The sequence below is a fragment of the Lipophrys pholis genome (assembly GCF_963383615.2).
Source record: "Lipophrys pholis genome assembly, chromosome: 23".
NCBI classification, from domain to species: domain Eukaryota; kingdom Metazoa; phylum Chordata; class Actinopteri; order Blenniiformes; family Blenniidae; genus Lipophrys; species Lipophrys pholis.
In genome coordinates this window covers 8,184,619-8,196,945 of record NC_137645.1, presented here as the reverse complement: position 1 = coordinate 8,196,945, position 12,327 = coordinate 8,184,619, and the positions used below count along the sequence as shown (strand labels likewise).

At 43.8% G+C, this 12,327-nt stretch overlaps 2 protein-coding genes across 2 annotated transcripts in view; one reads left to right on the top strand and one right to left on the bottom strand.

Moving 5' to 3' along the window:
- The window catches only part of LOC308127692 (receptor activity-modifying protein 1-like), a 14,630-nt gene extending 6,532 nt beyond the window's left edge, over window positions 1-8,098 (bottom strand). Inside the window, exon 1 of the mRNA XM_080492910.1 lies at window positions 7,945-8,098. Within this exon, the coding sequence (XP_080349036.1) occupies window positions 7,945-7,987 (43 nt within the window). The 5' untranslated portion in view covers window positions 7,988-8,098. The remainder of the gene's footprint in view (window positions 1-7,944) is intronic.
- Window positions 8,099-11,480: 3,382 nt separating this feature from the next.
- LOC308127674 (receptor tyrosine-protein kinase erbB-4-like) overlaps window positions 11,481-12,327 on the top strand; it is a gene marked incomplete at both ends in the record, with an annotated part of 287,554 nt that continues 286,707 nt past the window's right edge. Inside the window, one exon of the mRNA XM_080492871.1 lies at window positions 11,481-11,544. Coding sequence (XP_080348997.1) covers window positions 11,481-11,544 — 64 coding nt within the window. The remainder of the gene's footprint in view (window positions 11,545-12,327) is intronic.

The window sequence follows — 12,327 nt, the reverse complement described above, 5'->3', positions numbered from 1 at the left end:
TCAAGTTTGAGAAAACTGCCGATTCGTCAGTTTTTTTCAAAGGTGAGGAGTGGCTTCTTTTCCTCAAAGTCAAAGTAAAAAAGGTTTTGGACCAACTGCTTGTTTACTTTCGCTGTCACTAAACTCCACTCCGTCCACAAACAAGTCTTCGGGTTGTTGTTTTTTTTATTTTTTTCTCTCTTCAATTTCCTGCTGGAGTTATTTATCTGTCATCCATCCAGCTCTCCGGTGGCATCAAGCGTCGGGTTTTTGTGACGCAGCTGAAAAAAAACCCCCGTGAAAAATCTGTTTTATTAGAAGTTACGGCAGGAAAAAAAAAAAGCAACCGCCGCCAATTATGGGCTGGACTGAGAGCGGACGGCGAGCCGGCGGGGGAAATCACAGAGTTCTGACAGGAGGCTCCTCCGCTGGGCTCTACTCCTGTCTGACTCATAATCCTGCAGAGTCTCAGTGTTTAGGAGACGATGGGAGGTAATCTCACTGTGATAAATAATCTGATATTTAAGTGGGTTGTTTAGGGCGCCGAACTAAGTCACTTATATGATCTACATTATAGAGCATCTCCCTCCTTTAACATCCAGATCATAGAGCATTTTCCTCCACTGACATCCAGATTATAGATCATCTTCCTCCCACTAGCATCCAGATTATAGATCCTCTTCCTCCACTAATATCCAGATTATAGAGCATCTTCCTCCCACTAGCATCCAGATTATAGAGCATCTCCCTCCTTTAACATCCAGATCATAGAGCATTTTCCTCCACTAACATCCAGATTATAGATCATCTTCCTCCCACTAGCATCCAGATTATAGATCCTCTTCCTCCACTAACATCCAGATTATAGAGCATCTTCCTCCACTAACATCCAGATCATAGAGCATCTCCCTCCACTAACATCCAGATTATAGATCATCTTCCTCCCACTAGCATCCAGATTATAGATCCTCTTCCTCCACTAATATCCAGATTATAGAGCATCTTCCTCCCACTAGCATCCAGATTATAGATCCTCTTCCTCCACTAATATCCAGATTATAGAGCATCTTCCTCCCACTAGCATCCAGATTATAGATCATCTTCCTCCACTAACATCCAGATTATAGATCATCTTCCTCCCACTAGCATCCAGATTATAGATCCTCTTCCTCCACTAACATCCAGATTATAGAGCATCTTCCTCCACTAACATCCAGATCATAGAGCATCTCCCTCCACTAACATCCAGATCATAGAGCATCTCCCTTACACTAGCATCCAGATTATAGAGCATCTCCCTCCTTTAACATCCAGACCATAGAGCATTTTCCTCCACTAACATCCAGATTATAGAGCATCTTCCTCCATTAATATACAGATTATAGAGCACTGTCCTCCATTAATATAGAGATTATCGTGCATCTTCCCCTCTAACATCCAGATTATAGTGTCTTCCTTCCATTAATATACAGATTGCAGAGCAATGTCCTCCACTAACATCCAGATCATAGAACATCTTCCTCCCACTAGCATCCAGATTATAGAGCATCTCCCTCCCAATAACATCCAGATTAATAGAGCATCTCCCTCCATTAATATACACCTTATAGAGCACCGTCCTCCATGAACATCCATATTATAGAGCATCTTCCTCCTCTAACATCCAGATTATAGTCTCTTCCTTCCATTAATGTACAGATTATAGATCCTCTTCCTCCCTCTAACATCCAGATTATAGAGCACCTTCCTCCCGCTAACATCCAGATTATAGATCATCTTCCTCCCTCTAACATCCAGATTATAGAGCATCTTCCTCCCGCTAACATCCAGATTATAGATTATCTTCCTCCCTCTAACATCCAGATTATAGAGCATCTTCCTCCTCTAACATCCAGATTATAGAGCCATCTTCCCCCTCTAACATCCAGATTATAGAGCATCTTCCTCCCAGGTCCGACGGTTCCTCTGCAGGTGAACTTACTCCTGTGTGTCCGTCCAGCTGCACCACCGTCCTGGATCCACTCCTCCCATCTCAAATCTGAACTTCGCCAGGCACAGGTCCCGATGATGCTCTCGTAGCGCCCCCGGTCGCAGCCGGACGCCGCGGGAAGAACTTGAGCTACAGGAAGAAAACCACAGGGGGCAGAGGGGAAACACGATTAGGAATCTATCGGCGCCACAAGCAAGGTCGTGTCCATGTTTCTCCCCTTATTAGAAGAAAGATTTTAATTTGCAGGCGGAGCCCCCGATCCCATTTGTTTACTTCGGAGATGTGTATAAACAGCCTCTTAAGGTGGAGCGCAGACCGCAGCCGGCCCGCCGGGGGGGGGGGGGGGGGGGGGGGGGGGCACCGGGCTGAATGTAACACCACCGAGACGCTCCAGGAGGAGAGGGAGGCTGAAGCCCGTATGGAAGCAGGAACAGGTTGTTGTTTGGAGGAACAGGGTGGATCTGGGTCTGCGCCGGGCTGATAAGGCCCGCCTTGTCTGCTCCCCCCCCCCCCCGGGCTCCTGGAGGTTTTTAAAAGATGCTCGGAAACAAAACAAAAAATAACGTGAGAGGAAGTAGAGGAGTCGGTGGGGAAGAATCCCGCCGCACTGAATCCCAAATTCAGCCCGCGCCCCTCCGACTCCATGTTTATGGTTTTGGAAAAAGCTTGAGACGACAGCAGCAGGGAGGAGATTTGGAACACGGACACATTTTAAATGTGCCGTGCCGACATGATGACGTTTTCCCTCCACACAGGCCCGCAACAGCTTTCTAACGGGAAAATACGACCGTCTTCAAACTCACTTCTGACCGCTTTCGCAACGTATTTGTCTTTCTTTTTGGGGCTAATCGTACACGCATGAACTACTGGAAAACTCATTAATCCACTTTAATCCAGTGTCTCAGAGGCTTCTGCTTCCTCGGTTCCCTGCTCTCTGATTATCCCATGTTTACATCTGAAAAAAAATAGATGAAACTGACAAAAAGTATTGGAGATTATTGGCTTGTATGCTTAAATTACGAAAAAAAGTTAGGACTTTAGCTAACGTCAGATTATAGAGCATCTTCTTAATCCATCATCCAGATTATAAACCGTTTTCTTAATCTATCATCCATACTATGGAGCATCGTCTTGATCTAACATCTAGATTATAGAGCATCTTCTTATTCGATCATCCAGATTATAGAGCATCTTTTTAATCGATCATCCAGATTATAAAACGTTTTCTTAATCTATCGTAGAGATTATAAAGCATCTTTTTAATCTACCGTTGATATTATAAAGCATCGTCTTGATCTAACATCTAGATTATAGAGCATCTTCCTCCAGCTAACACCCAGATTATGGAGCATCTTCTTATTCTCTCATCCAGATTATAGAGCATCTTTTTAATCGATCATCCAGATTATAAACGTTTTCTTAATCTATCGTAGAGATTATAAAGCATCTTTTTATCTACCGTTGATATTATAAAGCATCGTCTTGATCTAACATCTAGATTATAGAGCATCTTCCTCCAGCTAACACCCAGATTATGGAGCATCTTCTTATTCTCTCATCCAGATTATAGAGCATCTTTTTAATCGATCATCCAGATTATAAAACGTTTTCTTAATCTATCGTAGAGATTATAAAGCATCTTTTTAATCTACCGTTGATATTATAAAGCATCGTCTTGATCTTACATCTAGATTATAGAGCATCTTCCTCCAGCTAACACCCAGATTATAGAGCATTTTCTTATTCGATCATCCAGATTATAGAGCATCTTTTTAATCTATCATCCAGATTATAAACGTTTTCTTAATCTATCGTCGAGATTATAAGCATCTTTTTATCTACCGTTGATATCATAAAGCATCGTCTTGATCCAACATCTAGATTATAGAGCATCATCCTCCAGCTAACACCCAGATTATAGAGCATCTTCTTAATCTATCATCCGGATTATAGAGCATTTTTTAAATTTATTAACCAGATAGTATCTTTCTCCTTTAACATCCAGATTATAGAGTATCTTCCTTCCACTTTACATCTAGATTATAATGCAGGGGTCCTTAATAGGCGGAATTTCTGGGGGGGTGGGGGGGATGCGCTGCTCTAACTTGTTTGGGCCTCATCCCACACCGTAGTCGGAGCCGGAGTCTGTGTGCGTCTGACGTAATCACGTCCATGCACGCTCCCCTCGGACGTCCACGGATTTCAATTTCACGACCCGCGAAGTAAGTCCAAGTCAAACAAAGAAACAACACGAGCTGCGGCGGAGGAAGTGCAAAGTCTTCCTCATATAGGGCGCAGAATTACTGCGCGAGGACGGTACTCCCCGGTCACCGTCTCCTCTTGTGGTCTCAGGTGGTGTTTCCTCCTCATCCAATACTGACGGTGCAAGTCTGCACCGTCAGCCTAAACGAGTCCCGTGTGACCGCGATGAACGAAAACCACGCAACTATACATTAACATGACTGTGAAGAATCAGTGCTTTCATATTTAATTTATAAAATTTTTAAATGATTACATTTATTTTATTTATTCAATGGAGCATGCTTATAGAAAGTATTGAGAGGAAATGGAAGAAGTTTGCAGAGCAGACATTGGACTGCTTGTCCTCTCCTTTTAGAGCAGCAACATGATGGAGTCATGACAACGATACGCAAAAGCGTTTATTTACACACAATGTGACATTTATTTACATTAGAGCACAAGTTATAACTTGTTCTGTAACAAATTTAGATTTTTTTTTTAAACATATTTACACACAATAACACATTTCCCTATTATACTTTCATTTATTTTTTTACATAGTTACCTTTAATATTACATCGAAAATAATTGTTAGATATTTACCTATTCCATATTTATTTATTGTGACACATTTATCTATTATTCCATATTATATGACATCTTCTCTTTCAGCTCTCCATCTATTAGATTTTTCGCTCTCAGTTCCTCCAGAAGACCCCCCCCCCCCCCCACACACTTTGCTCTCTGCCCTCCGTTCTCCATCTTTTCATTCCTCCTCCCTCTTCTCAGACTCTCCACCTCGGCCATGGCGTCACTGAGTCTGGCTGTCAAAGCATCAGGACACGTGGGCAGTGCATCGGAGAGGTCCTAGTGGAGAAAAAAGGAATTACATGTTCAGAGTCCTGTGTTATCACATTAATTCACTGCTTGTGCAACGTGCAATCAATTGATCCGTTATCCTAACCAATATATAGAATAATAATGTTTGTGTACATGTCAGTACGTCTGGATCAGGCTGAGGTTCTCCTGCTGGAACAGGCGGGGAACCGTACACTGGCTGGTTCTGAGCAGCACATTTATTTTGAAACGTAATATTCTACACACTGAAACTAAAATAGCCTCCGTTAGACGAGCCGACTAGACGTTGTTGTTGTTGTTGTTGTTGTTTGAGGGCGAGCTTAAGCCAGGGAATAGCGAGCATTCCCCCCACGGCCCCAGCCTCATCTATGTCCCAAGTTGATGTCACGTGAGCTAAACACAACGACAACAACAAAGAATATGTTTTTCCTACCTGTGGAAGGTAATCCCAACGCAGTCCATTGTCCTCATTTTGTCTGTTTGTACAACCAAAAAGGGAACAGTGACGCGGCGTCGCCGCTGAAGTCCCGACCAATGCCCCTCCCAAGATGGCGGACGCACCGACGTGTGTTCCTGCCGGTCGGGCGAGGCGTCCGCTGTGTTTATGTCTACGGTATTAGAGGCCGTTAACTGTAAGTGCGCATGCTCAGGCTGGGGCTCCATTCATTCAGTTCACGTGATTTTGAAGCGCCCACTTAACAGCGTCATTGAGATGCTCAAAGCTGATTGGCTGGCGCCGACTGAGGCCCTGCCCCGCAAGACCGGAGCGAGGCGTCACAAATACCGGCTTGTTAGCGGCTAAAGCTAACAAACGAGTTATTTACGAGGTAAGTAGTGAAGTAAGTAGTTGTAAACTGTGTGACGCGGCGAGGAACACTTTTTAAGAGTCGTTAGTTAGTAGCGTGGTCGGTTGGCTGAGCTTGCCGTCCTCGGAACTTATGACCTGGTTCGAGCCCCGTCGTTGATAATTTATTTACTTTTTTTTTTTTGATCGGCTATTTCCAACGCTGATATGGTTGTTATAATGTTGTGGCTAAAAGGTTGTGCGCACCGCTTTACTTTGGAATTCAGTCGTGCATCTCGACCTGAAATAAAATCTTGCCCCACCAAATATTTACATCTAGAAACGCCACTGTACCTATAGATCTATAGATCTATATCTATATCTATAGATCTAGAGATCTAGATCTCTAGATAGATATATATTTATAGATATAGATCTATAGATCTAGATCTATAGATCTATAGATAGATATATATTTATAGATATAGATCTATAGATATATATATATATATATATATATATATATATATATATATATATATATCAATATATATATATATATTGATATATTTATAGATCTATATTTATAGATCTATAGATATAGATCTATAGATATCGATATATAGATATAGATATATAGATATACGCTGTACATCAACACACATCACAACTAATCCACACGCTCAGTTACAAACGTCCTGATTCTTGATATTCTTGGAAGATTTATTGGAGCCCCCCCCCCCCCCCCCAAAACAAAATGGACTTTATTAGGTCCACCTGTCCAACTGCTCGTTAACGCAAATTTCTAATCAGCCAATCACGTGGCAGCAACTCAGGTGGTCAAGGCGACCCGCTGCAGTTCAATGCGAGCATCGGAACGGGGAAGAAAGGTGATTTAAGTGACGTGGTATGGTTGCCGGTTCCCCGACGGGCCGGTCTGAGTATTTCAGAAACTGCTGAGATTTTTTTTACGCACGACCATCTCGAGGGTTTCACGGAGAGCGGTCCGGAGACGAGACAATGTCCCGCGAGCGGCAGTTCCTGTGGCCGCGAATGTCTCGTTGATGCCAGAGGTCAGAGGAGAACGGCCAGAGCGGTTCCAGCTGATAGAAAGGCAACAGTTAACTTGAATAACCACCGGTTACAACCGATTTGGCAATGACAACAATAGTACTAATAAATTCATATATATTGCAGTTTTTATGCCTCAAACGCAACGGACCAGGATTAAAAAACGAATAAATGGATGAAACGAGAAAACAGAGACAAATGCAGAACTGAAAGAACAATTATGGAGTTTTAAAAAGTAACAATCTGACATCCAGATTATAGGGCATGTTCTTAATCTAGCATCCAGATTATAGGGCACGTTCTTAATCTAACATCCAGATTACAGGGCATGTTCTTAATCTAACATCCAGATTATAGGGCATGTTCTTAATCTAACATCCAGATTATAGGGCATGTTCTTAATCTAGCATCCAGATTATAGAGCACGTTCTTAATCTAACATCCAGATTATAGAGGATGTTCTTAATCTAACATCCATATTATAGGGCATGCTCTTAATCTAACATCCAGATTATAGAGCACGTTCTTAATCTAACATCCAGATTATAGAGCATGTTCTTAATCTAACATCCAGATTATAGAGCATCATCTCCCCACTTTACGTCCAGATTGTAGAGCATCTTCCTCTGACTAACCGATGTACTTTCAGATAAAATCCAGATTATTGCAGCTCAACAGACATTCACTAATAAATCATATATTGTGAGAAAAGACGATAAAAAATTCCTAATTCAACCATAAAATATTGAATTTGCCGTTAAATAAGCACAAGTCCGCCTTCACTTGAACCCATTTCACACAATGTTTAACTATGGAAACATGGGATTATTCATTTTAATCTCTTAATTTCTTTACTAGTTATATCTTTTTTTTTTGGCCCTTTTCCATAGCTTCGTGACGGACTGCCACACACACACACACACGCACACACACACACACACACACACACACACACACACACACACACACACACACACACACACACACACACACACACACACACACACGCACACACTCTCACCTGCCATCAACAACAGCAGGAGCGACACACACTCCGGCGCCATGCCGAGAACCGAATCGGTCGGGCTCACTGGCTGGAGATCGACGCCACGCTCTTCATCCTCCCTTCACCGACGATCCCGCAGCTTTATTCGGTTACCCACAATCCCACGAGTGCCTCCGTGTACCCCCCCCCCCACACACACACACACACGCCCCTCCCCCCCCCCCCTTTTACCCCCTTGACCTTCCCTAATCATAGAAACCGGCTCTGTCATCCGAGCCTCTTCCGGCATTTAGCTGCGCGGCAACGGCGGAAACAAAAGTCACGCTCCCGAAAGTATTATTAGTCGCGAAGCTCTGGAACAAGTACTCAAAAAGTATGCGGTACACTACGAGTACAGACTCCAAGACGTCAAAACTTCCAGCCCTTTTCCCTCGAACTCCTTTGAATCCCACAATCTGTAATCTAGAATTTGAGCGCAGCGCGACACAATGCGCTCCCATTTTCTAAAAGAGGACGGCGACGCAGCCGCGAGGTCGCTTTAATTAAGCGCGACGCCGCTCTCCCGCGTGGCGGCGCATTTGTTATTTGTGCTGGATTACTCCCCGAGTGCCGTCCTCTCTGGGCGCCATTGTTCTGTCCCAATTTCCCATTTGCATTCGCGCCGGAGCCGATCTCACGCAGCTCGGTAACGTCTGTAATTGAATGTTTTATCTGGATTTTTCCTTCTTTCTTCTTCTTCTTCTTCTCTCTGCACAGAGAGACTCATTAGCATTCCCAGAGCGCGCTGCCGCCTGCTGCTCGGAGACAGGAAGTGATCCCGCAGCGTCGCCCTCGTACCGGGCCCGTTCACGCTCGTTTCTGAAAAGTTTCGCGTCCGCACGTTTCAAGGGAGGTTGTTTTGGCGTTTTCTCTGTCGTGAAGTTTCACGTTCACGCGGAGTTTCAAGTGAAAATGCATCGTTTTTTTTTTTTTTGTTTTTTTTTTTTTAAGTTTAGTGTTTACGTGGCGTTCTTTGTTTCAAAAAGTTTCGCATTTGCAGGGCAACGTCCGCAGTGAAAACGCATCATTTCCGTTTCAGAAGAGTTATACGTTTGCATGAATACATTTCGGGCAAATTTGTTGTGGCGTTTTTTGTCGAGAGATTTCGCGTTTCAATGACGTTTCAAGTAAAACTGCATTTTGCGTTTTCCTTTCAGAAATGTTTATTTGTTTAGACTGAAACATAGATTTTTTTTTTTGGGGGGGGGGGGGCATTTTCATTTCAGAAAAGTTTAACGTTTACATGACAACATTATGAACATCAGAACATTATCAAAAAGTTGGGTTTCCCCCTGTTTTCATGGGAACTGAACATTTTCAAAAAGTTGCACACCCCCCCCATTTCCACGGAGACAGAGTGAGAACATTTTCACAAAATTACTATTTCCCCCGGTTTCCATGGAGATGGCGCATTTTCAGAAAGTTCCACCTTGCGGGCCGTTTTCAAAAAGTTGCGTTTTCAGTGAGTCTGAGCACCACTGTCATCTGAAACGGATCCCAAAAACACAGCAATAGTGGTGGTAGTGGTAGTAATAGTGGTATTAGTGGGTCTAGTGGTAGTAGTAATAGTAGGGGTGGTAGTACTAGTAATAGTGGAAGTGGTAATAGTAGTAGTGATGGTACGTGTGGTGGTAGTAGCAGCTGTGGTAGTATTATTACGAGCAGTAAAAATAGTAATGGTGGTGGTGGTAGTAATAGTAGTGGTAGCAGTAATAGTACTGGTAGTGGTAGTAGTGGTTCTACTGGTAGTAGTAATAGTAAGGGTGGTAGTATTAGTAATTCTGGAAGCGGTAATAGTCGTAGTGATGGTACTTGAGGTGGTAGTAGTAGTTGTAGTTGTGGTAGTGGTAGTAGTATTAGTAGCAGTAATAATAGTAATAGCAGTGGTGGTAGTAATCGTAGTAGTATTAGTGGTAGTGATGGTACTTGTGATGGTAGTGGTAGTAATAGGAGTGGTATTTGTTGGAGCAATTGTAGTAGTAATAGTATTAGTAGTAGTGGTGGTACTAGTGGTATTAGTAGTAAATATAGTAGTTGTGGGAGTGGTAGTACTATTAATAGTAGTGGTAGCAGTCAGTAATAGTAGTGGTGGTAATAGTAGTAGTAGTTGTACTTGTGGTAGTAGTGGTCACAGTAATAGTAATAGTGGTGCTAGTAGAAGTAGTAGTAGTAGTAGTAGTACTGCAGAGTGTAGTACTGCACTCTTCCAGGTCCTCCACATTAGTTTTCTGCACAATGACCCAAACTTCATGACACAAGTTGGAAGCGTCATTCAGGGCATGTGGTTTCTAAAAACACTTAAAGGAAAAACACTTTTGAAAAATAGTTCCGGGAAACACAAACTGATTAATAATCTCCATTTATTATATTTATTTAGATCCAGTTTAATTCTTCCATCTGACGCAACGTTCTTGTCCCTTTGCCTCCTCAACGACCGTGAAGCGAAAACTCAAAACCAATTCCCCCGGCCCCCCTCTAGAGGGCGGCAGAGGACACTGAATGGCCGACGGTGTTTGGCAGCGCGCGAGGATGACTGCATCCCTGGCATCCTGAGCTTTTGTGTAGTAATTCCCCTCTAATCGAGCCAATTACAAGTTTTTCGCCTTAACACGGATCGCAAATCCAAATCTTTTTCGCCCTTTCTGACGCTGCCAGCTCGTTTCGGTGAAGGACGGCGCGCGGGAATATTCCGAGGGGCTTGTAAAATGAAAATGAGGACCCTTTTTTTCTTTTTTTTCTTTTTTTTTTCTTTTTAACAATCTCTGCAGCTGCTCCAGACCCGCGTCGTCAAAGTTTATCGGCTGTGTCTTGCCTTGGTGGCTGCGGGGGGGGGGGGGGGGGGGTTCCGCGGGGAAACTTCGAAACGCTGTTTGCGTGGTTGACTTGTCAAGGAGAGAGCGCACGAGATTTAACGCAACGACAAACAAACAAAACAAAACAAACAAAACCAAAAAATAAAAATATGACAGGTGCATTGACAGCCGCCAATCAGGAGAGGCGATAAGTGAGATGGGTGGACTTCCAAAATAAAACGCTCCCGGTCTTTTGGATGAGGTTTAATAGGCTGGAAGAGACGTCGATCACTCGGAGAGGAGAGGCGTGATCTCGATGCCGATACCGACACCCCATCCCGGTACGCACTCCTCCTCCTCCTCTTCCTCCTCCTCCTCCTCCTCCTCCTCCTCCCCCCAGCCACCGGCGCAATGGCAGTGTGAGGGGAGTCCATGGCTCTCAGAGTGTCCGCGCACGGAAAGCGACCTAAACACCGGACTGTAGGATCCGATCAACCAACAAGGACGAGAGCGTGAATAAATCAATTAGGAAAATAAAAGCACCGCTCCGATCCTGCGGAGACCTGTGCCAAAGATCCGAGAAGACTTATTCCTTCTTCTTTTTTTTTTTTTTTTTTTATTATTCTTTTTTTCCCCCCCCTATTTATTTCTCGGCGTACGCGCGCGCGACACAACAAGGATATCTGAATTGGACATGTGAGTTACGCGGAGACACAAAAGATGAAGTTCCCCGCGTGCGTCCTCGTCACTTTGGCGGTGATCGGCTCGAGTGCGGCGCAGTCAGGTGAGTGCTTTTATTTTTTATTAAATTTAATTATCATTATTATTTGCAGCCAGCATTCTCTCCCGCCGTGTGTCTTCTGCTCGTGCGCACGCTGGTCAAAACTTGACACAAGTTGAGACCCAGCTGCATTGATTTGGTGGGTTTTTATTTCATTTATTTAGTCGGGATTGACGCAAACACACACACACACACACACACACACCTGCGGCAATCAGTGCGCACCTCGGAAGGAGCCTGCGTGGGGGGGGAAGCTGTCCGAAAGTCGTCTCGTGGCGGAAGACGATGCGCATTAAGTGTCTGATTTTTCACCCAGATGTCATTAAAAAAAATAAATAAATAAATAAATTAATGTTCACGTTAAATGAATGAATGCGCCACGAGCACTGTTTAAAAAAAAAAAAAAAGAAAAACGCACCGCGGCGGTTTGCCGCTCACTTACAGAAATCGGGTTGCGCCAGCGCTTCCCGTGCCTTGCCGTGTTTCTCGTTTGAATAATTTAGATGGAGCAGATACATAGAGGGGGGGTGGGGGGGGGGGGTGTGTTGGGGAAAAAAATTAAAATAAAATGTCTGCTTTCATCACCCGGACCCCCCGTGGTGTCGACCCCCCCCCCCCCCCCCTCGTACTAAAATCACTTTAACGCAGATCTCCCGACACCAAACAGTTAATTTACAGGGCAACTTCTGATGATTTAATGAATGTTTTTTTTCCTCCTGGCACCCCTGGGGGGTATTTGCTCCTCAAATTGCGTAAAATTGCACGCGAAGAAAGAAAAGAGATGAG